The 27,169-nt window shown below is 33.9% G+C and overlaps 1 protein-coding gene across 6 annotated transcripts in view; it reads left to right on the forward strand.

Annotated features, from left to right (window-relative positions):
- Positions 1-27,169, forward strand: part of DMXL1 (Dmx like 1) — a 164,179-nt gene that overhangs the window by 74,778 nt on the left and 62,232 nt on the right. For 5 of the 6 annotated variants that reach the window (XR_014019040.1, XR_014019041.1, XM_081268580.1 and 2 more), the window contains exons 23-28: positions 47-308; positions 2,439-3,520; positions 4,112-4,303; positions 7,006-7,082; positions 22,536-22,663; positions 23,136-23,384. Coding sequence is in view for 4 of the 6 variants with exons in the window: in XM_081268580.1 (XP_081124706.1) it covers positions 47-308; positions 2,439-3,520; positions 4,112-4,303; positions 7,006-7,082; positions 22,536-22,663; positions 23,136-23,384 (1,990 nt within the window). In the remaining 2 variants the exon portion in view is untranslated. Of the gene's footprint in view, positions 1-46; positions 309-2,438; positions 3,521-4,111; positions 4,304-7,005; positions 7,083-22,535; positions 22,664-23,135; positions 23,385-23,725; positions 23,840-27,169 lie in introns of all 6 variants that reach the window. The other variant, XM_081268583.1, reaches the window with a different exon arrangement.

Consider the following 27,169-nt stretch of genomic DNA (forward strand, 5'->3'; position numbering starts at 1 on the left):
GAAAGGTGCCCGTGCTTATTTATAAATAGTATTTCTCTTTTTAAAGGTATGTCTTGAAAAACTGAATGATATTCAGTTGGCTCTTGTAATAGCAAGACTCTATGAATCTGAATTTGATATATCTGCAACATATAAATCTATTTTACGTAAAAAGGTTTTGGGAATTGATTCTCCCGTCAATGAATTCAGTTCTTTGCATATAAATATGCATTATGATCCTTTTCTACGGAGTATGGCATATTGGATTTTGGAAGATTATAGTGGTGCTTTGGAAACATTAATAAAGCAACCTACCAGAGAGGATGATGGTAAGTCATACTTTTAAGAGGTTAACAATTACAAGTATTATTAGTATTTGCTGACTGTGTAGACCACTGTTGGGCACGAAGGGTAGTAGAAAACAAATTTATGGGCATTATGACTTTATGATTTACTTTGGGACATAGGATTATATGTATAGTTTTACTTTTCAGAAAGATATGTCCTTTGAAAACCAAGAACATTGGATTTTATATTTTTATGAAATGGATTTATTGAACACAAATATATTATCAACATTTGAATATAAATACTTTTGGATGTAAAGCCAGTTTTATAATAAGTTGAATTTATGGTGTTTTGTGAATTATGGTAAAAGATGTATTCACATAAACAAAGTTTACTTAAGTGATGTGATTAGAAGGTCTTAAGCTGTTGACTATCTTGTTCATGAGATAAGTAATGTAGAGGGCCTTTTAAGTGTATCCTTTGGAGCTCTACTTTGGACTTTTGTAGAAATTTTTTTTGCTAAAGCTTTCTTGGAGGCTAGTATAAAATGGAATTCTTTATGAAAATTCATATAAAATGATGGGCTTTACTTTGTGAATATTTTTCCAGGATTGAATTGTGTCTGGTAGCTGTTACAATAGGTGACATGTCATTTGGAATACTAACTAGAAAAGCTTCTAGTTCATCACTTCCTGTGTGGCATCATTTAATCAGAAAATATCACCTTATAAAGCCATGACACTTAGTTCTTCAAGTCTCCCAGCCACCATTTGAGCTAAAAATTTTCTTGTTTTTTTTTTTAATTCAAAGCTTTAATGTTTATGGATGCCAGGAGATGCCTTTAAGTTCAGTCTGTGAGGTATCATTAGAAAATAAACATGTGAACAGAGGATACAGTTTGAATATAAACAAAATATACAACAATAAATAAATCATGAGCTAAAGATTTTCAAACTGGCCTCTTTGTATTGAAGGGGAAAAATAATAAGTCATTTTCTTGTTCCTACATTTATTATTGTATAAATTATACACACAAACACATAGGTATGTATATATATTTTGATGCTTTTAAAACCAGTTAACCCTGTATTCTTCTGGAAGAAAACACAAAAGATAATAGTGGCGTGGGCCAGGGTGATTGGGGTAGAGGCAGTGATAGTATTTGGATTTGGGATATTTTAAGTTTGGCTAGCCAAGAGTGGATTGGATATAAAATGTGAAGGAATTAGAAATCAAGGCTAATTTCTGGCTTCTTAGATTGAATAGTAGATTGAGCAGTAGATAAACAATATGAGGAAGTGTTTTCTATCAAGAAGCCTTCTCTAATAAGATGAACTTTGGACAGAGAATATCTAGGTAAAAAATAATTTGTGCCAGCTGGGTCCACTGGTGCCCACTTGTAATCCCAGCTGCTCAGGAGGCTTAGGCTTAGGATCACAAATTTGAGGCTAGCCTGGGCAACATGGTGAGACCCTTAATGACACCCTGTCTCAACAAATCAAAAGATCTGAGGAGGTTGTTCATTTATAGAGTGCTTACCTGGCATCTACAAGCTCTGGGTTCAATCCCCTATACTGCAAACAAGGAAAAAAAGTGATTTTTGCATATGGCATGTTAAATAAAATAGGTTCTGAGGCAAGATTATATAAATCTAAGTGGAAATAGAATGTAGACCTTAGAAGTTAGATAGGAATTTAGATATTCAGGGTGAAGTTGGGACTAGATATAGAGATGTGCATATTATCAGCATATAGAAGGTATTTAAAGCCATGGGAATATGTGAGTTCAACTCAAGGAGTAAAATAAAAAAGAGATCAAGAATTGAACCCTAAGGTGCTCATCATTGAAAGGTAGAGAAGATGAGCAGGACTAGCAAAGCAGACTGAGGAGGTGTGTCCAGGGCAACAGGAGAAAAAAAACTAAATGTTACCTGAAGAGGTTTGTTTTAGTGGGAAATCAGCATAACTTTTGTTTTTCTACTGTTTTTAGAACATTTTTATTACATTTGTGTTCTTGTTTATTCAGTGCCATGGATTTGTGCGGTCTATTAATAAAAATTGGTCTAAAGGTCAGGTAAAGGTTCCATGGTAAAGAAAAGGGACAATGATATAAATAACCCCATTGACATCTTAAAGAACTTTTCTTGATTCATGAAATGAATTTACTTTCAGATCAAGTAATGATGTCAGCCTGTAATCCTGCAGTTTTTAATTTCTACAATTATCTGAGAACACATCCTCTTTTGCTGAGACGTCATTTTGGATCATCTGATACGTTTTCCACACACATGGGTTTAACAGGAAAAAGTGAACTGGCAGGAACAATTAATTTAAGTGAAAGAAGATTATTTTTCACTACTGCTAGTGCTCATCTAAATGCTGGCTGTCCTATGTTGGCTTTGGAAGTATTATCAAAGATGCCCAAAGTCATCAAGAAAACAAAACCTCTTTGTAGAGCATCTAGTTTTCTTGATACTAGTAAAGATTCTTCTCCATTAAAATTGAATACAAAGGAAGATAAGTCTTCAGCTGTTGATTGGTCACAATCACTGATGAATGGTTTTGAATCTTCTTCTGAGGGTTCCTCAGAGAAACAATCAAACTCCACTCTCTCTTTTGATTGGAGCCAACCAAGTGTCATGTTTCAAGATGACTCTTTAGAGTTAAAATGGGATAGTGAAAATGATGAAGAAAATGAGGATCTTCCTATTTCATTGAAAGAACTAAGACCTCTACAGAGAAAAATAGATAAAAAATTAGATGAACTAAGTAATTACACAGAATCTTTCAGCACACTAGATGAAAATGATGTGTTAAATCCATCAGAAGATATAATTGCTGTTCAATTAAAATTTAGAGCATGTTTAAAAATTCTCACAGTAGAACTTCGTACTTTATCTACTGGCTATGAAATAGATGGTGGAAAATTGCGTTACCAGCTATACCACTGGCTTGAAAAAGAGGTGATAGCTCTTCAGAGGACTTGTGACTTTTGCTCTGATGCAAAAGAACTACAGAGTGCATTTGACAACAATGGAGATGAATTTGGATTAAATGAGGATTCTGATGATTTGCATCATCAAATAAAAGTGAAACAACTGAGAGAGAATTTTCAGGAAAAAAGACAGTGGCTTTTGAAATACCAGTCACTGTTGAGAATGTTTCTTAGTTACTGCATACTTCATGGCTCCCACGGTGGGGGTCTTGCATCTGTGAGAATGGAACTGATTTTGCTTTTGCAAGAATCCCAACAGGTATGTAACTTCTAATCAGTCAAAAATAGACACCTCTGAAACAGTTTTTTTGTTGTATTTTCTAGTTTTGAATACTAAAACTGTTGCTTTTCTTAATTATACTTGCTTTAAGGAATGCTCCTTTTTTTGTAGCCCATCAAATTTTGAATTTTAGAGCTATGAATATATTGCAATTGGAGGACAATTCTCTATTGATGACAATTCTCTATTCATGACTTGCTTAATTCACACTCAACAGTCTTTACATGACTATCTCGTAAGGTGATGAGCTCCTCTTTATTACAAAGGGACATCATTTCTCTTTTTTTTTTCTTTTTTTTTTTTTTTTTTTTTTTTGGTACCAAGGATTGAACTCGGAGTACTCGACCACTGAGCCCCATCCCCAACTCTATTTTGTATTTTATTTAGAGACAGAGTCTGAGTTGCTTAGCACCTCATCATCTCAAGTTCTAACTCTGTAAATTCTGTTATTATTTTAATTTTCAGTTGTTTGAAGTTTTTCAAAGAATTTCCTGAATTACCTAAATAATGAATTAAAACTAGAAATAGTTTTTTAATAGTTTTATCATTTTTTTCTTCTTTGTTTTTAAGGAAACATCAGAACCACTATTTCCTAGCCCTCTGTCAGAGCAAACCTCAGTGCCTCTCCTCTTTGCTTGTACAGCCAGTGCCAAAACAGTAGTTGCCAATCCATTATTGCACCTTAGTAATCTGACACATGATATTCTACATGCCATAATAAACTTTGATTCACCGCCTCATCCTGACAGCCAAAGCAATAAAGTAAGTATGGTTGATTTTAAACTTTTAGTTCACCTATATGTGATGTTAAAAGTGAAAGATAAATGTTAATCCTTTTTTAAAAAAGAAAATTTGAACATCACACTAGATATAGCAGTTGTTTTGTTACCAAGTTTATATTGATTCTTATGAAAGAAAACTTCTGGTGCAGATCAGACTTATTATGTTACTTGTACCCAATAGTATATTCAGTTTATTCAGTTTCTTTTAAATATATTTTTAAAAAATCAAAATGCTAGTTATTTAGTTTTAGTTAGTTTCATTATGATGAGAGCATTAGGTACACATGTAGATATGTAATTCTTTAAGTACATTTAGCCAAAATACTGATTGTTTTTGAAGGATAAAAACTTAATATTTTGGTATAAAAGTACTAATGGAAAGTAAGGTTTTTCTTTGTTAATTTTAAAGGATTACATTTTTTAAGGACAATGGGGTGAAGTGTCTTGCCCCGTCATTCCTCTAGGTTAGCTGAATGACCTGCAGTGCTTGTTAAAAGTTTGAGTTCTTACGTTTACTCCAAACTCATTAAATCAGTCTGTGAAAAATCCCATGAATATGTATATTTTTAAGACATTCCTCCAGTGATTCTAATGCATAACTATCGTATCCTCTTATCCATCATTATTCCACTTTATTCATTGTGGATATCACACTTCATGTTTCATATTTACTCTTGAAATATGAAATCCTTTGGAATAGCTGATTTTGATTATCTCTGCATATTCCTTGGATTTTTTTTTTAACCTCATAGTCTATCATGTGGTTTTTGCCCACCTCCAAGGTTATAATGTCACACCAATTTGATTTTCTCCTTGGCTGGGAATATAGCTCAGTTGGTAGAGTGCTTGCCTTGCATGCACAAAGCCCTGGGTTCAATCCCCGGCGAGCGCGCGCACATACACACACATACTTACACACACCCCCCCCCAAAAAAATCTGATTTTTCTCCTTGCCTGATAATGGACCCTTTTTAATAATTTAATTCTGATAATTTGATTTTTGTCACCTCTCTTCCTTTACTGCTTTGTAGTATAAATGCCTGTAGTGCTTATTACATGTTTTGGAATTTAAGTTCCGTCAGACTGTGTTCATTTTAGCCAAACTTTACTCTTAGCAGCTAAGGAGGCTGACTGAGGTAGGAAGATTGCAAGTTCAAGGCCACCCTTGGCAACTTAGTGAGACTGTGTCTCAAAATAGAAAATATAAAGGACTGGGGATTTGGCTCACTGGTAGAGCACACTTGGGCTTGATCCCCAATATCATGCACACATGTATACAGTTTAATTATAGCATAGCTATGTACCACTACATTATCTTTTGCTACCTTAAGTAACTTTTGCTGCGTAAGAATGACTTTGAAACATTAATGGCTTTAAAAAGTTCTTATTTATTTTTTCTCATGGTTCTATGTGTTGGCTTGTCAGTTATTCTGGTTTGGCCCAGATAGGCTGATCTATGGACTGTTCATTCATCTAGGCAGCTGGTGAGTTGACAACTATGGATGACCTGAAGTGGCCACATTGACATTTTTGTGGTTGGCAGGGCTGACACAGGAATCTGAGTTTTCTGTGTCTCAGCTTCCTTCAGGCAAGCCTAGTGCATTACTCCAGGTTCTCCAGGGAAACAGAATCACAATAGTTTATGTAGGGGAGAGGAAAGAAAGAGAGACAGACAGAAGAGAGTCCCAGTTTGAAGATCTGAGAACCAGGAAAATCTGTAGTGTAATTGCCAGTCTGAAAGCAAATGGGTTCAAGACACAAGAAGAGCTGATATTTCAGTTTTGAGTTTAATGCAGTAGGCAAGAGGAGTTCCCTCTTATTTAGGTTTTTTTTTTTTTTTCAGGTCTTCTAGTTGATAGGATGATCCCTACCCATATTATGGAGAGCACTATGCTTTAATCAGACTACTGATACAGATATTTATCTCATCTGGAAGCACACAGACAAACCCAGAATAATGTTTGACCAAATGTCTGTGTACCTTATGGCTCAACCTACCTAGGTTTTTTCACATGAGAGTTGTAGCGGTTTAAAAGCAGTAAGAGTAGAATTTGCAGGGCCTTTTGAGACATAGATTCAGAACTTGCATCTTACTTCTAGTGAGTCTTCTTGGTCAAAGGAAGTCATAGCCCAGATTCAATGAATCAAGAAATAAGAATCCAGCATTGTACTGGAGAAGCTACAAAACATTATGATCATTTTGCAGCCTCCTGTATTTGGTCTTACATCTTCATTTAATGTGACATTTTTAATTTATTTCACAGGTCTTATTGATAGTTGAAATAGAAAATAACAATTAGGTTTTTATTCGCTCCCCATTTTTACCTACTTAAAAATAATAATCAGAGAATCTTAATATTCTAGTCTACTTTCTTACCTAACTATTCCTTCATCTTTGATTCTATTGTTATACTTCCCGTCATGCCATGTTTAGAGTCTTCTCTTCCTCAAAACAAATGTTTGACTCTACTGCCTTTGAATTGCTTTGTTTTATAAATTCTGCTCTTTTCTGCAAATTTTTTGTAGTGAGACTTCTTTAGTTGGAAATACGTATTATAAAAAATATAGTTTAAAGAGGCAAAACCTTTTTCACCTTTTTGAAAATGCTAATTATATTAGGTCTTGAAAAGGATTATACTTAAAAATATTAATACTTAAAGTGATTTTCTTTTTTTTTTCCAGGTATATGTAATGCACACCTTAGCAGCCTCACTTTCTGCTTGTATTTATCAGTGCCTTTGTTGTAGTCATAACTACAGGTAAATATCTTTTTGTGAAATGTAAGAATTGTTGCAGTAACCAATGAGGTTTCATATTTGATACATTATTACTTTAGAGTTACATGTGGCGATTTAAATAATACAAAAAGCATTTAATATATTTTCTTTCATTGTGAATAGTTAGCTTGTCTTTATGGCAAATAAATCTCAAGTGAATGCTTATCAATATAACTTGTTAACCTATTAATTATCACTGCCTTATGCTAGACGTTGTGATAGATGCTGAGAATTTAAAAATGAAAAAGACCATTTTTTCAAAATATTTTTTTAGTTGTCAATGGAGTTTATTTGTTTATATGTGGTGCTGAGAATTGAACCCAGTGCCTCACACATGCTAGGCAAGTGCTCTACCACTGAGCCACAGCCCCAACCCAGATAAGTGCATTTTTAAGGTCAGTTTAGTCAAAGACAAATATGTAAACTGAGAAGTCATTCGTATTATGACTTATTACTTAAAAGATAAATACTACAATTTGATAGTAAAACACCAAAGGAACATAGAAAAAAGGAGGGACTAACTTGTAATTAATAAAAATTGCACATGAGAATTGATGTTTAGGATTTTTCTAGTATTCTAAAAATACTTTTTTTTTTTTTTTGGTATTGTCTCACCCCTCTTCTATTTTCTTTATACAGTAGAACTTGTGGGTTCATCTTATTTTTCTTTTAACTTTTTATATGTTCTTTTTTTTTGTCTCTCTGTGTGTGTGTGTGTTTAGGGCAAATCTTAGCTTAATTTTCCAGACACTGATTCATTTTTCAGCAATGTCCTCTTTTAACTAGTCAAACCTTACATTTTAGAAGTTCTGTTTTTTCATTCATAAGATCTCATAGAATTTTTAAAATTTTTATTTTGTTGGTGCATTATAATTTTACCTAATAGGGTTGGTGATTATATATTCATACATGCACATAATATAACAATATAACTGTATCATTTCACTCCCCAGTACCTCCCATTTCTCTTTCCTCCTCTCTCCCCTGGTCCCCTTTCTCTGTTCCACAGGTCTCCTTTCCCCCTCACTGTTTCAAAAAAAGTTTTTTTTTTTTAATTTGTGCATACTAATTGTACATATTTGTGCAGTAATGTGTGATATTTTGATATTATATATACTGTGTATAGTAATCAAATCAGCACATGGCATATCTATGACTTAAAACATTTATCATTTCTTTTTGGTGAGAAAATTCAAAGCTACAAGACAGTTTGTCCCTATTTTGAAACATATAATTAATTATTGGCTATAGTCACCCTGTGCTAAAGAGCACTAGAACTTATTCCTCTACCTAACTGAAATTTTGTACCTACTAAACAGCCTTTCTCTGTACTTCCCCTTATCTTTTTCTAGCCTCTGGTAACCACTGTTCCACTCTTTGCTTCTACAAAATGAACTCTTTTAGCTTCCACATATGAGAGAGAACATTGTAGTAATATTTGCCTTTCTGTGTATCTGCCTTATTTCATTTGACATAAAGTCCTCAAGGTTCATTCATGTTGCCAAAATGGCAGGATTTTCTTCCTTTTATGTATTACATTAAGTGTGTATACCACATTTTCTTAATCCATTCATCCGTTGATGAACACCTTGTTTGATTTCATCTTAGCAATTGTGATTAGTGCTGCAGTAAACATCAGAGTGCAGATCTTTCTTCAATGTACTGATTTCTTTTCCTTTCTTTTGGATATGTACCCACTATATATAGGATTGCTGGATTATATAGTAGTTATAATTTTTAGTTTTTTGAGGAACCACAATACTTTTTTTCATAATGACTGTACAAATTTACATTCACAACTACAGTGTATGAATAGAGTTCTTTATCCACATTGTCACCAGCATTTGTCATTTTTTGTCTTTTGGATAGTAAGTCATTCTAATGGGGGTGATATAATATCTTATTGTGGTTTTGATTTGTATTTCCCTGGTGATCATTATTAAGCATTTTCAAACATATATTTGTTGGGCATCTGTCTTTTTTTTTTGAGAAATATCTATTGAGATCATTTCTGATTTTGTAATAGGATTATTTGATTTTTTGCTGAGTTCCTCATATTCTGGATATTAGTCCTTTGTGAGGAGGACAGTTTACAAATATTTTCTTCCATTCTTCAGGTTTTGTCTTTACCTTATTGATTGTATTCTTTGCTGTGCAAAAGCTTTTTAGTTTGATATAATCACGTTTGTCTATTTTTGCTTTTCCTGCCTGTACTTTTGAGATCTTATCCAAAAGTCTTTGCACAGACTAATACCCTGAGGCATTTCCCCATTATCTTGTAGTGTTTCATAGTAGTATATTTTTACATTTAAGCTTTTAGTCCATTTTAAGTTGGGATTTGTATATTACGAGAGATGGGGACGGGATGGGGTCTAGTTTCATTCTTCTGCATGTATATATTTAGTTTTTCCATTACCATTTATTAGAGACTCTCCTTTACCCAGCATATGAACTTGGTGCCTTTGCCTGTATTCTCTGTTTTTTCCTTTAGTCTATTTGTCAGATTTTATGCCTCTATCATGCTGTTTTGGTTATTATAGCTTTGGGGTATGTGTATGTGTTTGTGTTTTCTGTGCTATATATTGAACCCAGGGCCTTGTGTGTGCTAAGCTGATGCTCTACCACTGAGCCATACTCCTAGTTCATAATTAGTTAAGACATTATTGTACAGAATAACAGGATTCACTGTGATATTTTCATACATATATTCAGCATGTATTGATTATATCCATCCACCCCCTAGCACTTTTCTAGTTCAACATTTCTCCCATCTCAGCTTCCAAATTAGTTTTCAGTACTATAAGTGCCTATCACCTTACTTGGCTACAGTATATTTTGAAGTTAAGTATTGTAATATCTTTGTTTTTTTTTTCAGTTGTCTATGTGTGATTTATTTAATTTATTTATGTGTGATGCTAATAATTGAACCCAGTGTCACACATGCTAGGTGAGCACTTTACCACTGAGCCATAATTCCAGCCCCTGGTTTTGTTCTTTTTGCTTAAATTTGCTTTGGTTACTTGAAGTTTCTTATGATTCCATACAAATAGTCTGTTTTTGGTGTCTGTGGTGAATATCATTTTGGTATTTTGATATGAATTGTATTGAATCTCTAGATCACTTTGATTATTATGGACATTTTAACATTTCTTCCAATGCACAAACAGGAGTATCTTTTCACTTTTTGTGTGTTTTCATCATATTTCATAAGTGCTTTACAGTTCTCATGAAAGAGATCTTTTACCTCTCTGATAAAGTTTATTTCTATGTAATTTTTTCTTTTGTTGCCATTTTAAACTATTTGTTTTCTTTTTCAGTTCACTCTTGGCATGTAGAAATACTACTGATTTTTATATGTTGATTATATGTTCTTCTACTTTATGGATTTTATCAGTTGTAACAGTTTTTTGGTGGAGTCTTTGGGCCTTTCAATAGTTATGATAATATATGCAAATAGGAATTTTTTAAATTCTTCCTTTCCAATTAAGATGTGCTTTGTTTGTTTCTTTTTCTTTTTTTTTTTTTTTACATTTTTTCAGTTGTAGATGGACACCATATCTTTATTTTTATTTATTTGTTTTTATGTGGTACTGAGGATAGAACCCAGGGCCTCATGTGTATGGGGCAAGCGCTCTACCACTGACTACAACCCCAGCCCAAGATGTGTTTATTTTTTCCTCTTACTTAATTGCTTTGGTTAGGACTCCAGTACTATATTGAATAAACGTGGCAAAAATTGACATTCTTTTTACTTAAAGTCAGCATACTAAAGTGATGCAGCCACATCAATGTTTATAGCAGCTCAGTTCACAATAGCTAGACTGTGGAACCAACTTAGGTGTCCTTCAGTAGATGAATGGATAAAGAAAATGTGGGGTGTGTGTGTGTGTGATATTGGATTCAGTTTGCTAGTATGTTTTTTCAATGGAATATTACTTAGCTTTAAAGAAGAATTAAATTATGGCATTTGCCAGTAAATGGATGGAGTTGGAGAATATCATGCTAAGTGAAATAAGCAGTCCCAAACAACCAGATTTTTTCTTTGATATGCAGATGCTAATTTACAATGGGAGGCAGGGCACTAGGGAAGAATAGAGTTACTTTAGATGAGGTGGAGGAAGAGTGAAGAGAGGGGAGGAGAAGGGATATGGGGATAGGAAGGAGAGTAGAATGAGACAGACATATTACTTTATGTATATATATGACTGAATGACCTATGTGATTCTACAACATGTTCAATCAGAAAAATGAAAAATTATACCCCATCTATGTATGATATATCGAAGTGCATAAATGCATTCTACTGTCATGTATAACTAATTAAAACAAATTTTAAAAAGTTTTTTTAAAAGGAAAAAATTGACATTCTTGTTCCAAATCTTGAATTTTTATCATGAAGGGATGTTTAAGTTTATCAAATGCATTTTCTGCATATGTTGAGATGATCATGTGTGTTTTAATCCTTGATTCTATTAATGTGATTTATCATGTTTATTGATTTGCATATATTGAACTGTCCTTGCATCCCTGGGGTAAATCCCACTTGGTCGCGTGTCTAGTCCTTCTGATGTGATATTGGATTCAGTTTGCTAGTATGTTGATAAGGATATTTTGTATTTGTGTTCATCAGTGATATTAGTCTGCGCTTTCTCTCTCTCTCTCTCTCTCTCTCTCTATTTGTGTTCATCAGTGATATTAGTCTGCGTTTTCTTTCTCTCTCTCTCTCTCTTTTTCTCTCTCTCTCTCTCGTTTTTAGTGTCAAGAGTAATACTGGCTTTAAGAATGAGTATGTACATATTCCCTTCAGTTTTCTGAAATAGTTTTGAGAAGAACTTAGTATTAGTTCTTCTTTAAAAGTTTGGTAGAATTCAGCAGTGAAGCTATCTAGTTCTTTCTTAGGAGCCTTTTTATTATTGATTTAATCTTTTGACTCATTATTGATCTTTTCAGTTTTCTGTTTCTTCACGGTTCAGTCATGGTTGGTTGTATATATCCAGGAATTTATCCATGTCTTCTATATTTTCTAATTTATTGACGTAGTTGTTCATGAACCTCTTTTGTATATTTTTGGTATCAGTCTTTTTCATCTCTGATTTTATTGGTTTGGGTCTTATCTTTTTATTGAAACAGGATTGCTGTCTGTAATATTCTTGTCCAGAAGCCTTTTTCTTTCAGAATTTTAAATATTTATCATTCCACTTCCTTCTAGCTTGCAAAATTTCTACTAAGAATTCCACTAGTAGTCTTACAGGGCTTCCCTTCTACATGATGATTCATTTTTCCCTTGTTTCTTCCAATAATTTATTTGTCTTTAATTTTTTGATAATTTGATTATGATAGATTGAGGTATACATCTCTTTGGATTCATCTTTTTCGGTTCCTAGACTTGGCTCTCTATTTCTTTCCCCAGACATGGAAAATATTCTGCCATTATTTCTTTGAAAATGGTTCCTGTCTCTTTCCTTCTCCTTCTCCTTCTGGAATGTTCATAGTATACTGGATAGTATCCCAGAAGTTTCTTTTTTCTTTTTTTTTTTTTTTTTGCAGAACAGAAATCTTTATTTATTTATTAATTTTTTGCATTACAATTCTAAATACATCATTATACAATAATTTATCATCTCTGATTATATATAAGGTATGTTGACACCAAATTCACATCTTCATACATGTATTTTGTATAATGCTATTCCCCTTCTCCCTCTCTTTCTCTCCCACTCCTATTCCCTATCCAGGGGTAATCTTCCTCCCTTGCTCTCCCTCCCAACCCCATTTTGAGTCACCCCCCTTATATCATAGAAGACATTTGGCATTTGTTTTTTTGGGATTGGCTAACTTCGCTTAGCATAATCTGCTCTAATGCCATCCATTTCCCTGCAAATGCCATGATCTTATTGTTTTTTATTGCTGAGTAATATACCATTTTGTATAAATGCCACTTTTTTTTTTTTTGGTATCCACTCATCCACTGAAGGACATTTAGGTTGGCTCCACAGTTTAGCTGTTGTGAATTGTGCTGCTATAAACATTGATGTGGCTGTGTCCCTGTAATATGCTGTTTTTAGGTCCTTTGGGTATAGTCCGAGAAGAGGCATAGCTGGGTCACATGGTGGTTCCATTCCCAGTTTTCCAAGGAATCTCCATACTGATTTCCATATTGGCTGCACCAATTTGCAGTCCCACCAGCAGTGTATGAGTGTACCTTTTTCCCCCGCATCCTCGCCGGCACTTGTTGTTGTTTGTCTTCACAATGGCTGCCACTCTTATTGGAGTGAGATGGTATCTTAGAGTAGTTTTAATTTGCATTTCTCTGATTGCTAGAGATGATGAGCATTTTTTCATATATTTGTTGATTGATTGTATATCCTCTTCTGAGAAGTGTCTGTTCTGGTCCTTGGCCCATTTATTGATTGGATTTTTTTGGTGCTTATCTTGTTCAGCTCTTTATATACCCTAGAGATTAGAGCTCTATCTGATGTTTAAGGGGTAAAAATTAGTTCCCAGGATGTAGGCTCTCTATTCACCTTACATATTATTTCTTTTGCCGAGAAAAACCTTTTTAGTTTGAATCCATCCCATTTGTTGATTCTTGGTTTTAATTCTTGTGCTATAGGTGTCTTATTAAAGAAGTTGCAGCCTAGCCCCACGTGATGGAGATTAGGGCCTACTTTTTCTTCTATTAGATACAGATTCTCTGGTTTAATCCCTAGATCCTTGATCCATTTTGAGTTAACTTTTGTGCATGGTGAGAGATGGGGATTCAATTTCATTTTGTTGCATATGGATTTCCAGTTTTGCCAGCACCATTTGTTGAAGATGCTATCCTTTCTCCAGTGCATGGTTTTGGCACCTTTTTCTAAAATAAGGTAGTTGTAATTGTGTGGGTTAGACTCTGTCCTCTATTCTGTACCATTGGTCTACTAGCCTGTTTTGGTGCCAGTACCATGATGTTTTTGTTACTATTGCTCTGTAGTGTAGTTTAAGGTCTGGTAATAACAATGCCACCTGTTTCATTCTTCCTGCTTAGAATTGCTTTACCTATTCTTTTTTTTTTTTTTTTAATATTTTTATTTTTTAGTTTTCGGCGGACACAACATCTTTGTTTGTATGTGGTGCCGAGGATCGAACCCGGGCCGCACGCATGCCAGGCGAGCGCGCTACCGCTTGAGCCACATCCCCAGCCCACCTATTCTTGGTCTCTTATTTTTCCAGATGAATTTCATGATTGCTTTTTCTATTTCTGTGAGGAATGTCATTGGGATTTTGATTGGAATTGTATTGAACCTGTATAGTGCTTTTGGTAGTATGGTCATTTTAATAATATTAATTCTGCCTATCCATGAGCAAGGTAGATCTTTCCATCTTCTAAGGTCTTCTTCTATTTCTCTCTTTAGGGTTCTATAATTTTCATTATAAAGATCTTTCACCTCTTTTGTTAGGTTGATTCCCAAGTATTTTATTTTATTTTGAGTATATTGTGAATGGGGTAGTTTTCCTCTTTTCCTTTTCAGAGGATTTGTTACTGATATACAGAAATGCTTTTGATTAACGGGTGTTGATTTTATATCCTGCCACTTTGCTAACTTCATTTACTAGTTCTAGAAGTTTCTTGGTAGAGTTTTTTAGGTCTTCTGGGTATAGAATCATATCATCAACAAATAGTGCCAGTTTAAGTTCTTCTTTTCCTATAATTATTCCTTCAATTTCTTTCATCTGTCTAATTGTTCTGGCCAGAACTCCCTCTTTTTCTATTTCCTGAAATAGATTGTAGAGTATTGGAATTAGTTCTTCATCAAAGGTGTTATAAAACTCTGCTGTATATCCGTCTAGTCCTGGGCTTTTCTTGGTTGGTAATCTTTTGATGGCTTCTTCCTTTTCCTTGCTTGATATTGGTCTGTTTAAGTTGTATATATCTTCGTGATTCAATCTGAGCAGATCATATGACTTAAGGAATTTATCGATGCCTTCACTATCTTCTATTTTATTAGACTTGTAACGTTTCAAAATAATCTTCTATATTTCTGTACTGTCTGTTGTTATATTGCCTTTTTCATCCCGTATGCTAATAATTTGGGTTCTCTCTCATCTTCTCTTCATTAGCATGGCTAAGCGTCTGTCAATCTTGTTTATTTTTTTAAAGAACCAACTTTTAGTTTTGTCAATTTTTTCACTTGTTTCTTTTGTTTTGATTTCATTGATTTCAGCTCTGATTTTAATTATTTCTTGCCTTCTACTGCATTTGCTGTAGAAGCTTTTCTAGGGCTTTGAGATGTAGTGTGAGGTCATTTATTTGTTGGCTTTTTATTCTTTTAAGGAATGAACTCCATGCAATGAATTTTCCTCTTGCTTTCATAGTTTCCCAGAGATTTTGATATGTTGTCTGAGTTTTCATTTGCCTCTAAGATTTTTTTAATTTCCTCCTTGATGTCTTCTGTAACCCATTGTACATTTAGTAGCATATTGTTCATTCTCCATGTGATGTAGGAATTTTTCTTCCTTATTTTATCGTTGATTTCCAATTTCATTTCATTATGATTAGATAAAATGCATGGTAGTATCTCTACTCCTTTGTATTTGCTAAGAGTTGTCCTGTGACATAATACATGGTCTATTTTTGAGAAGGATCCATGTGCTGCTGAGAAAAAAGTGTATCTGCTTGATGTTGGTTGATATATTCTATATATGTCAATTAAGTCTAACTTATTACTTGTGTTATTAAGTTCTATAGTTTCTTTATTCAACTTTTGTTTGGAAGATCTGTCCAGTGGTGAGAGAGGTGAGTTAAAATCAACCATGATTATTGTGTTGTTGTCTATTTGTCTCTTGAACTTGAGAAGGGTTTGTTTGATGAACATAGCTGCACCAAATATATTGTTTGGGGCATATATATTAATGATTGTTATGTCTTGTTGGTGTATGGTTCCCTTGAGTAGTATGTAGTGTCCTTCTTTATCCTTTTTGATTAACTTTGCCTTGAAGTCTATTTTACTTGATATAAGTATGGACACCCCTGCTTGCTTCTGAGGTCCATGTGAGTGGTATGATTTTTCCCAACCTTTCACCTTCAATCTGAGTATGTCTTTTCCTATCAGATGTCTCCTGTAGGCAGCATGTTGTTGGATCTTTTTTTAATCCAGTCTGCTAACCTATGTCTTTTGATTGGTGAGTTTAAGTCATTAACATTTAGGGTTACTATTGAGATATGGTTTTTATTTACAGCCATATTTGTTTGTTTTTGTTATTTAACTTGATTTGTTTTTCCTCTTTGATTAATTTTTCCTTTACTGTACTACCTCCCACTGTTGGTCTTCATTGTTATTTTTCTTTTTTTTTTTTTTAAAGAGACCACTAGCTCCCATTCCTAGGGACTTAGTATTGGACTAACATCAAAGATATCAGGGTCTCTTTTTTTTTTTAAGAGAGAGAGAATTTTAATATTTATTTTTTTTTAGTTTTCGACGGACACAACATCTTTGTTTGTATGTGGTGCTGAGGATCAAACCTAGGCCGCACACATGCCAGGCGAGCACGCTACTGCTTGAGCCACATCCCCAGCCCCTCATTGTTATTTTTCATTTCCTCTTCATGTATTGTTTTGCCAAGGATGTTTTGAAACGCCGGTTTTCTAGCTGCAAATTCTTTTAATTTTTGTTTATCGTGGAAGGTTTTTATTTCATCTTCAAACCTGAAGCTTAATTTTGCTGGATACAAAATTCTTGGTTGAAACCCATTATCTTTCAGCATTTGAAATATGTTGTTCCAAGATCTTCTAGCTTTCAGAGTCTGTGTTGAAAGATCAGCCATTAACCTATATGGTTACCTCTAAATGTAATCTGCTTCCTTTCTCTTGTGGCTTTTAAAATTCTCTCTTTGTTCTATATGTTGGGCATCTTCTTGGTGTGGATCTCTTGTGATTTTGCGTATTAGGCTTCCTGTAGGCTTCTAGGATTTGGATTTCTGTTTCATTCTTCATGTCTGGGAAGTTTTCTAGTATTATTTCATTGAACAGATTGCTCATTCCTTTGGTTTGGACCTCTATACCTTCTTGTATCCCAATAACTCTTAAATTTGGTCTCTTTATGCTATCTCATATTTCTTGGATATTCTGCTCATGGTTTCTTATCAGTCTCACTGTGCTGTCTACACTCTTTTCAAGATGATATACTTTGTCTTTGTTCTCTAATGTTCTATCTTCTAAATGTTCTACTCTGCTGGTGATACTCTCATTTGAGTTTTTAATTTGGTTTATTATTTTCTTCATTTCCAGGATTTCTGTTTGTTTGTTTGTTTGTTTGTTTTTGTTATAACCTCTATCTCCCTGTGGAGTTGATCTTTTGCTTTTTGCTTCTCGGATTTGTTTATGTAATTCGTTGTCAAAGTAATCTTTCATTGTCTGCATTTGCTGTATAAAGTCTTCCTTGAGACTCCAGATCATCTGAAACATGTATATCCTCAAATCTTTATCTGAATTTCCTTCTGCTGCAAATGTTACCTTCTCTAATGTTGAATTGTCGTGCATCATTTGTGTTCCTTTCTTTTCTTGTCTTTTCATACTGCTCACATTTCTTTCCAGCTCTGTGTGACTGTTGTGTTAATGTTTTTTCCCCTATATATTTATATTGCTCTTGTGTAGTTCCAAAATATCTCTGATCAGCTGCAGAACCGCGCTGGTAGCCACACCCACTGATAGATGGCAAGTAAGGTTTTCCAAGATGAATTCCGTCTGTTTCCTGCGTAGGGTGTTTGGTGAGGTGGGGGGTTCTGGGGTGACCTTGTACTGTATTCAGAGCTCATTCTGGTGATCCCAAGCAAAGCCTCTGCGTTCTGCGCCGCCCCACCTTCCGTCTACACAGGACCCCCAGAAGTTTCTTAAGCTATTTTTGTCTCCCCCTAACCCTTTTTTGCTGCCCCGATTGGATAATTTTTAGTAATTTGTTTTCAAGGTCACCAATCCTTCCTTCTGCTTGATCTAGCCTCATGTAGAATCCTTGTATTTAATTTTTCAGCTCAGGTATAATATTTTTCATATCAGTGATTTCTCTTTGGTTCTTTTTAATATTTTGTATTTGTTTTCAGGTTCTTCTTGCATTGCTTTCTTGAGCTCTGAATGTCTTTATAGTATAATTTTTAAAATTTATTTTGAATTATTTGTTTTTGATTCTCTGTTGCATAAATAAAAAATTTATTTAGGTTGGTTGCTGAGAGTTTATTTAGTTGTTTTGTTTGGAATATATTAGCTCTTTTTTTTTTTTTTAATTTTCCTTGAATCTCTATCTTGCTTTCTATGCATTTCATATTGCAGCATCATCTTGGTGTACCGGCCTCATACAGGAGAGGTTTTTACCAATCCGATTGGCCAGAGATTTTAAGATGCCTCTCAAGTTGTTGTGTCTGTCCAGACCACTCTTTCTGTTTTTGGAAGCATCCTGGTGCTGAGGACATGCCATGTCTTGTTGATATTCTGAACGTGATATAATCACAGCCAGAGTTTTTAACTAGTGTAGAAAGGTTTGGTGTTTTGTTACAGTGCTTTCTGTCTTCACAGTGAAGCTGAGTATGGTTATATGTCTGTCTCTTTCTTTGCATTAAGATGGGGAGAAGGGCCAGGCATGTTGGCATATGCCTGTAATCCCAGCGGCTTCGGAGGTGGAGGCAGGAGATCAGGAGTTATAAGTCAGCCTCAGCAAAAGCAGGGCGCTAAGCAATTCAGTGAGATCCTGTCTCTAAATAAAATACGGAATAGGGCTGGAGATGTGGCTAACTTGTTGAATTCCTCTGAGTTAAATAGCTGGTATATATATATATATATATATATGTATATATATATATATATATATATATATATATATATGTATATATATATATATATATATATATATATATATATGTATATATATATAAAATATGGGTAGAGGAGCTGGGGCTGGGGTTCAGCAATAGAGCACTTGTCTAGCACATATGAAGTACTGTGTTTGATCCTCAGCACAACATAAAAATAAAGAAACAAAATAAAGGTATCATGTCCATCTACAACTAAAAATATATATGTATTTTTTAAAAGATAGGAGAAGATCTGTGGCAGTTGCCTGTAGTTACTATTAGGCCTGAACCTTCTCATCCTGGACGTATAACTGCTAAAAGTATGCCCATTATGTGACTACCTTGTTGTTTTTCTGTGGTCTTGAGTCACTCAGGATTGCCAATTCCTCTTGACTTCACGTCTAGGTTGTTAAAGAGACAATTCCTTAGGTGGGCAATGTGGATGTTGTGGTACTTGGTGAATGACCACACTCATTTCAAAAAGCAAGTAGGCCTGCATTTATTTCTGGGAAAGGTCTTCTGTAATGGCTAAGCTTTGGTCCCAGCTTCCAAAAGCCTACTTTGTTTGCCTTATTAGTATCCCATACAAAGTTAGCTAGATACTAGGCCATAAAGTAACTAACCACAGCAATTATGTGCTATATGCCTCTTTCAGAGAGAAAATTAGAGCCTCACTTTCCTGCCCTTATTCTGCTCTGTTCCTAGGGTGTGCAGCCCTAGGAAGTGCTTAGACTCTCCTTAAGAACCAGCTCCTTGGGCTAGGGATGTGGCTCAAGATGTAGCTTGCTTGCCTAGCATGCATGCGGCCTGGGGTCAATCCTCAGCACCATATATAAAGATGTTGTGTCCGCCGAAAACTAAAAAATAAATATTAAAAAAATTCTCTCTCTTTATTAAAAAAAAAAAAAAGCTCCTTGTTCTGCAATCAAGGAATACTAGTGTATGTATAGACTCTTCTAGTCCCAGAGCTACCAAGTTTAGGATGGTGTCCTTTTGTTCATAGTTTTTAAAATTGGGATTTTCAATGTGTGTACCAAATTTCCTTTGGAAAAGAAACATGATGTTACCTTGTTTTAAGCTCCTTTTCTGCACTGTACCAGGGGCATGAAGGTGTTTACATGCCCATATAAAAAAAAATACCACCTTTCCTATAGTCTATAGAGATGTGTATTTTATTCCCTTCTCCTTCCAGAACTGGAGAGATTTAGAATGTGGTTCCTTAGGTGGATATTGTGAGAGTTGGGGCATTTTATGTATACAGTCTTCTTCTAGACTGTCAGTGGGTTAATAATTGACTTTTTCTTCCACTCCTCAGTGCAAGTCAATTAAAAGCAGAAAGCAGCCAGATGTAGTGGCACCTGCCTGTAATTCTAGTGTTTTAGATAGAAGTATTACAAGTTTCAAGCTAGCCTGGGCAACTTAGACCCTGTCTCAAAATAAAAAATAAAAAGGGCTGTATATACATATGCTCAATGGTATAATCCCCTGGGTCCAATCCCCAATACTGTGTTTTTTTAAAAAGGGGGGGAAAAGCCAGAATTCAATAAGTGCTGCAGGGGTGTTTTGTACATTTTTTTGAAAGATGGAGAGGGAGAAACCTCTTCTCTGTACTGCTCCCAGGAGGGTGAAGTCCTAGTTTTGGCTTCTGTACCTGAATAATACCCTACTTATTTTTCTGGGTTCTAGAAAGATCTTGTTTATCTAGTCTTCTCCTGCTCCCATAGTTGATGAAGTAAGAAATCATGGAGATTCTTAGGATTATAGTATTATATGTGAAGTCTAGACTCTCTTCTCCATAGGAGAATACTTGGTGTTGGACATTCCTTTCCCAATTTTATGGTGCAGTTCCCCAGAGTAAGGTTCATACCTGAGTGTGCCTTGGCTTTCACCACATGTTTGATATGGAGATTTTTTGAGTTGTCCAGTGGTTGGAAGTCTCTCCACTGATTTCTGACTTTTTCTTAGGGAGAATTGATTGATTGATAGGTGCTTATTTTGTGTTTCCAAGGGTAGAAGGAGAATCAGGAGTTTCCTGTTCTGCCATATATGTGTTCCCTTTCAGTTTCTTACTGATTTTAATAATTGCTTCTAATTACATAATTGTTTTTAAAACTTCTTTGAGTATAATATACTTTTCTTAATGTTCTGATAAGTAGGCTTCTGCAAGTGAAGTTTTTTTTGTGAGTTTATATCTCACATTCTATCACAGCCTTCCTTGATTTGGTTTTAGTTATCTGTTCATTTATGACTATGAATCCTACATATGTGACCCCACTTAACTACTCTGGTTATATGTTCCCAAGATGACTTCAGCTGGATTTCTTTGACCCTGATCCTCTAAAAGTTCATTTCTTGATATTGAATATGGTTTTGTTTTCATCAGCATATTTTTTTAAACATTTATTTTTCATTTGTAGTTGGGCACAATACTTTTATTTATTTTTTTATTTTTATGTTGTGTTAAGGATCGAACTCAGGGCCTCACATGTGCTAATAAGCGAGTGCTTCTACTGCTGAGCTACAACCTCAGTCCTTCATCACCATATTTTTAATCATCCTTTGTTTTTAGGGGACTATTGCAAGGCAATGGGGGATTGTTGTTGTCCCACTGTCATCTTGAAAGTGGAAAGTAAAGCCAGAGAACTATTTACAAATGCATCAGAATATTATGACCAGTGAAATTTGTAAATTTGAACAGATTCTAGCCAATAACTTGCTATATTTAACTAATATATTTATTTAATGTATGACATAGGAATATCTAAATTACCAGTTTCTGATATTTTTACAAATTTTGGGGGCCACTTTCTGTCACAATTATTTCATATTCTCAGATTGTAAATTATTTTGTTCATTTATCTGTTCACTTAGTCTTAGGTTAAAATGTCATATTGAAGAAGCTTAATCTAAATCCTCAAATGTATGACATACTTCCTTCTTTTGCCTCCATAATGCTGTATGCATAGTTTCATCTTTAAGAACAATATAACAAAATTAGTGTCTGTTTCCCCCACCAAAATGTAAGTTTCATGAGGACAGAAACTATTTTTTCATTATATGCCTGGTACTTGGTTTCAGTGCCTAATATAGGTTAGGCTAATCATTAAATATGAAATTGAACCTAAATTCACTTTATTTTCAGTCCGAAAAGCTTGTTTTAAAGTTCTCTAGTTAGATTTGCTCCTGGTGCTCCACCATGAACTAATCTTTTCATTTTTATATGTTTTATGTTTTTTATTAATAAATAGACTTTAAAACTGTCAAATGATTTAGAAAATGTATATTAAAAAAAGAAAATGTATATTTACACTTTAAAGGATATTTTATTTAGGAATATCTTTCTGTTTTTTGTTTCTTTGTTTTTGCAGTGCTGGGAATTGAATAGGATCTCACACATACAAGGCAAGCACTCTGCCACTTAGTTACGTCTCCCTCAATACAGCCCAGTACTTTCCTTTAATATAACACTAACCCAAAGAGTACACTACTTTTGTGTTACAGCAGTATAATAAATAAATATTAGTTGTATATAAGGTAACTTAGAAACTAGATCTAAAACTAGGAAACATTACATATATAATTCATCATAGATTTAAATGTTGTTTTCTTTTTTAGTTCATTTCAAACAAACCAGTTTACTGGAATGGTGTATCAGACAGTACTGCTTCCTCATCGACATTCCTTGAGAACAGGAAGCTTAGATGAAGCAATAACTCCCAATACATCACCATCTCAATGGCCAGGTATAAATAATTTGTATATGAATGAGTTCTTTCTGAGTCTTTTTAAATCAAATTTGGGTTGTTTTTGCCATATGATGATCATTGTTAAATTTTGCTAGAATTGACAACAGTTGATCATTCACCACTTATGACGAATTCTGCAGTTACTTAACATTAGTATTTCCTTGATCATTATACTGAAATAACTCAAGTCTTTTGTTATATTTTTTAAAAAATTTTGCTCTTCTCATAATATCAAAATTTATGCCATTGAATTTTTATTTCTGATATTTGAGTCAGACTGCAGATTTTCAGTGTTTAAGTAGAATAGCCCAACATTTATTTATTAACTAACTTTTACTGGTTAAGAATCTAGTGAAGAAAATATTGAATCCTGATTTGGTATAATTTTTCAAGAATTAGAACAAATACAGTTAATTTTTAACTTAAAAATTTATCATCAATGGCAGCTATGTTTGTTGTTTGTTCTTAGGAATAACATGTCTAATTAGACTTTTGAATTCTTCTGGTGAGGAAGCCCAGTCGGGACTTACAATCTTGCTCTGTGAGATTCTCACAGCAGTATATCTTAGCCTCTTCATTCATGGCCTGGCAACACATTCTAGTAATGAACTATTTCGGATTGTGGCCCATCCCCTAAATGGAAAAATGTGGTCTGCTGTATTTGGTGGAGGTGCACATGTTCCCAGCAAAGAACAGGTGCACTCAAAAGCTTTACGTGGTGAGTTTTTAGTCTTTTTTCTTTGTTTTTTTAAGTCTGAAGTTTTATTTATTTATCAAAATGGTTACTTTGTCAAACGTAATTACATTTTAATTTACTCACAGAAAACTCTTATTAAATACCATTTCTTAAAGCTTGAGCAAAAAATTTTATGAGGAAAAGTGAATTAAAATCTCTGGTCTTATTTTCACTCTTTAAGATATTCCTGCACCAGTGATTAGAGTTATCAAATGCAATTTTATTAAGTCTTTTACTATTGAAACTTGATTTGTTTTGAAATATACTGTAACACTGGTTTTTGTTCTATCCCAAATACAGATTCTCTCTTCTTTCTTTGGCAGGAAGGCACTTTGCTGTGCCTAGTCCCCACCAGGTAGTGGTATTCTCCATGGAATGTGTGGGCTTTTCCAAAGCTCTTTCAGCCATCAGTTCTCATAGCCCTCCCAGTCTTGCAGGCAAGATATTAGCTTTAGAAATAGGCTTCTATGATTCAGCTTGCTTTGTGTTGTTTTAGAGGGGTTGGTGTAGAGTGGAACAGTTTCATTTTGTTTGGCATTTTTGGAAAACTGAGAATTTTCCTTTAATCAAGCCATATTTTTGATTTAAAATAATGATTAGCATTTTACAAAACTGTTAACAGCTATTTGTTCTGCTTTCAAATTCTCCATTTTGGATATTTTATATCACTTAACCTTTAACATTTATAAATGTGTAAAAATAAAAAAAAACTCAATGCTAATCATGAGAAATCAGGCTGTGGCTTGAAATGACTGGAAAAAATTTCTAAATGAGGCTGCTTTTATGACTTGCATATTATAATTCTTGCCATTAGGGTTTTGGATTTCTAAGTGTTTATAGTACCATGAAACGTTAAATATTTTAAATAATTATATTCCCTTTCATCTCTAATGTTAAAATTTTATATATTACATTTATTTAAAATTTGAAACAGCAAACTTTCTCAATTTGAAAAGAATCTTCATAATGCTTTCTGACTTTTTTGTTTTTGTCATTTATTGACCCATAAATGATAACCTTGACTTTCAAATTATGAAAATTATAGGGTATAGATTTATGAATTAATATATAGTTCTGGAAAGCCTGATTCATCCTATACTGGCATTGAATAAGTAAAAAAAAAAAAAATTGTTAATGATTTTCAAAATCTAAGCCCTACACACACATTTGAGAAGTTCAGCAAAATTATTTCTTTATGAGTTTTAGTACACTTCTTTTCTACCATCTACATTCAACTTATACATGTACTTATGTATATTTGTGGGCTTGCATATTTATGTGTTCAAAGTCCACACAATTGAGAATTTGATGGGCTTCATTGCTTTAAGAATAAATTATTGCCAAAATCTACACCATGATTGATAAATTATGTCTTTCTCTCCCCGCTCCCCTATAATTTGTTGGTACTTGAGATTAAACCTCATGCTTGCTAAGCAAGTAGTCTATCACTGAACTACATCCCCAACACTTTTATTAGTTTATTTTAATACAAGGTTTCATAAGTTGCTCCAGTTGACCTAAAACTTGTGATCTTCCTGCATCAGCCTTCCAAGTAACTGGAATTACAGGTGTGTGCCTCTGAACCCAGCTGCTAAAATTGTTTGAATGAAGCCAATATTAAAAGTTAGAAAAGTAGTTATTTTGTTAAATATTAAATAATTATTAATAGCATTCATTATGCTTCCCCAAAGCAGTTTCCACTAAATAGTGGTTCACATCATGATACAACAAAAGGTCCTGGTAGCCAAGATTCCACTTTGTCTTCTTAATTGGAATTTTTTTTTTTTTTTTTTTAGTTACTTATTTAATTGGAATTTTTTTTTTCAGTTACTTAGTATTTTCTTCTTTCTAATTCAGGTTTTTCCCCCCTCCCAACAAAAATAAATAAATAAATAAAAATGAAATCTCCCAAACCAAGCAAGGATTCTGTCCTTTATGAAATTAATACTTATAATAAAGAAAATTTATTTGTAAATTTAAACAAAAGTCACTCAACATTTTTTCACTAAAGGGACCTGTTGGTGTCCCCCAAATGTTATATGCCCTTGCAGCACAAAAGCAGCCCTATAAAGTATGTAAACAAATGAGTATGACTATCTTCCCTCTCCACAAAAAAAAAAATCTTTACAAAAATATGTTGTAATTTGGGCTCAGATTCTGGCTCAGTGGTAGAGTGCTCACTTAGCACGTGCAAGGCACTGGGTTTGATCCTCAGCACCAAATAACATTAATAAATAAAATAAGGGTGCTGTGTCCAAATATAACTAAAAAAAAAATATTTAAAAAAATGTTTTAGTTTGACAGCCCCTGCTTTAGAAGTAGAAGTAGTTTGTCAGTGCCTCATTGAAATAAAATACTTGCCTTCTTTGTTAAAAGAATTTCAGTTTTTAAGAACTAAAGTTATTATTACTAGGCATGGCATGGACTTCACGTTGGATCTCTTCCAAGTATTTGATGTAATTTCAAAATAGGACTTGTGCAATAGGACAAATAGCAACAGAGAATAATTCATAATCTTTACTACCATGGCCCCTAATTTCGTTTAACAAGTTCAGGATCCAATTCAGTTTTGGCTCTTTTAAACTTCTGAAAATATACAAGGTAAATGGCTTCTTCTCAGACCTCCTAGTATCTTGCCTGGTATTTATCTGCCTACCACACTTTGTTTCCTGCTCTGATCATTAAATTCTTTCTCTGGTCCATACCCTTTATCCTAAATTAAACTTTTTTCTTCTGCCTTTCCTCCTTAAGAACTTTAAATTTCAAATACAAATTTGGCATTTTCAAATGCAGGTTTATTTATTAAATTTTCCTTTATATATTAAAATAATAAAACTTTTATTTGTCATATCTCTTTTCTGGTTTTTAAAATAGTTATTTCCTGTTATTTCTGTTTTTTTGTATCAGTTAGAAAGAAATTTCATATGAAATTCACCTTGAAAAAAACTTTCACAATCTACAGGAGTAAGATTTGTAGGTCTGTTGATTTTAGTATAAAATAATTGGTAAATTAATTTGGGCTCTTTTAATTTTCTGAAAAAAAAATCATTTAATACTCTAGTCTTATTAATATGAAATGTTAAAAAGGGATAAATTCTTGCTAAGGAATGTCCACATGTGTGTAAAAAAACAAAGAAGGAAGGAGGGAGGGAGGGAGGGAAGGAAGGAAGGAAGGAAGGAAGGAAGGAAGGAAGGAAGGAAGGAAGGAAGGAAGGAACATTCTCATTAACTAACCATCAGGTCTCAGTTCCACCCATTTTTGCTATACAGGGATGTATGAAAAATCTTACTCAAAGTCCAGGTTGGTCCTTGTTTGACCACTTGGATTTATTTGTTTGCTTATAGGCAAAAATACTATTGCATAAATAATTTTTCAAATACCATTATAAGTACCTTCATAATCTATATCCTACCATTAACTGAATCTCAAATAATAAAAAATATCAAGTGACCAGAAATTATTTGCATCTGTTTAACATCTTGTTTTGGGAAACATGATAGCCAAATAAACATGTTTACTTAGTGGTAAGGCTGATTGTAGTCACATCCAGGTTTTGGTGTTCATCTGTCTTTGAGAACCCAGAAACTTATTTTAAATACAAGCAGTCATGCATATAACTGTAGGAGCACTTAAAGAAAACATGAATGATGTGATTTATCATTTTTTTTTAACCAGGAAAAAAAAAACATGTTTACCCATTAAAGGATAAAGCTAAAAAGACTTGTTGGAGCTAGTCAGAGAGAAGAAAGGGTAGGGAGGAAGGGAG

This window comes from Spermophilus citellus (assembly GCF_964194105.1).
Source record: "Spermophilus citellus genome assembly, chromosome: 1".
NCBI lineage: Eukaryota > Metazoa > Chordata > Mammalia > Rodentia > Sciuridae > Spermophilus > Spermophilus citellus.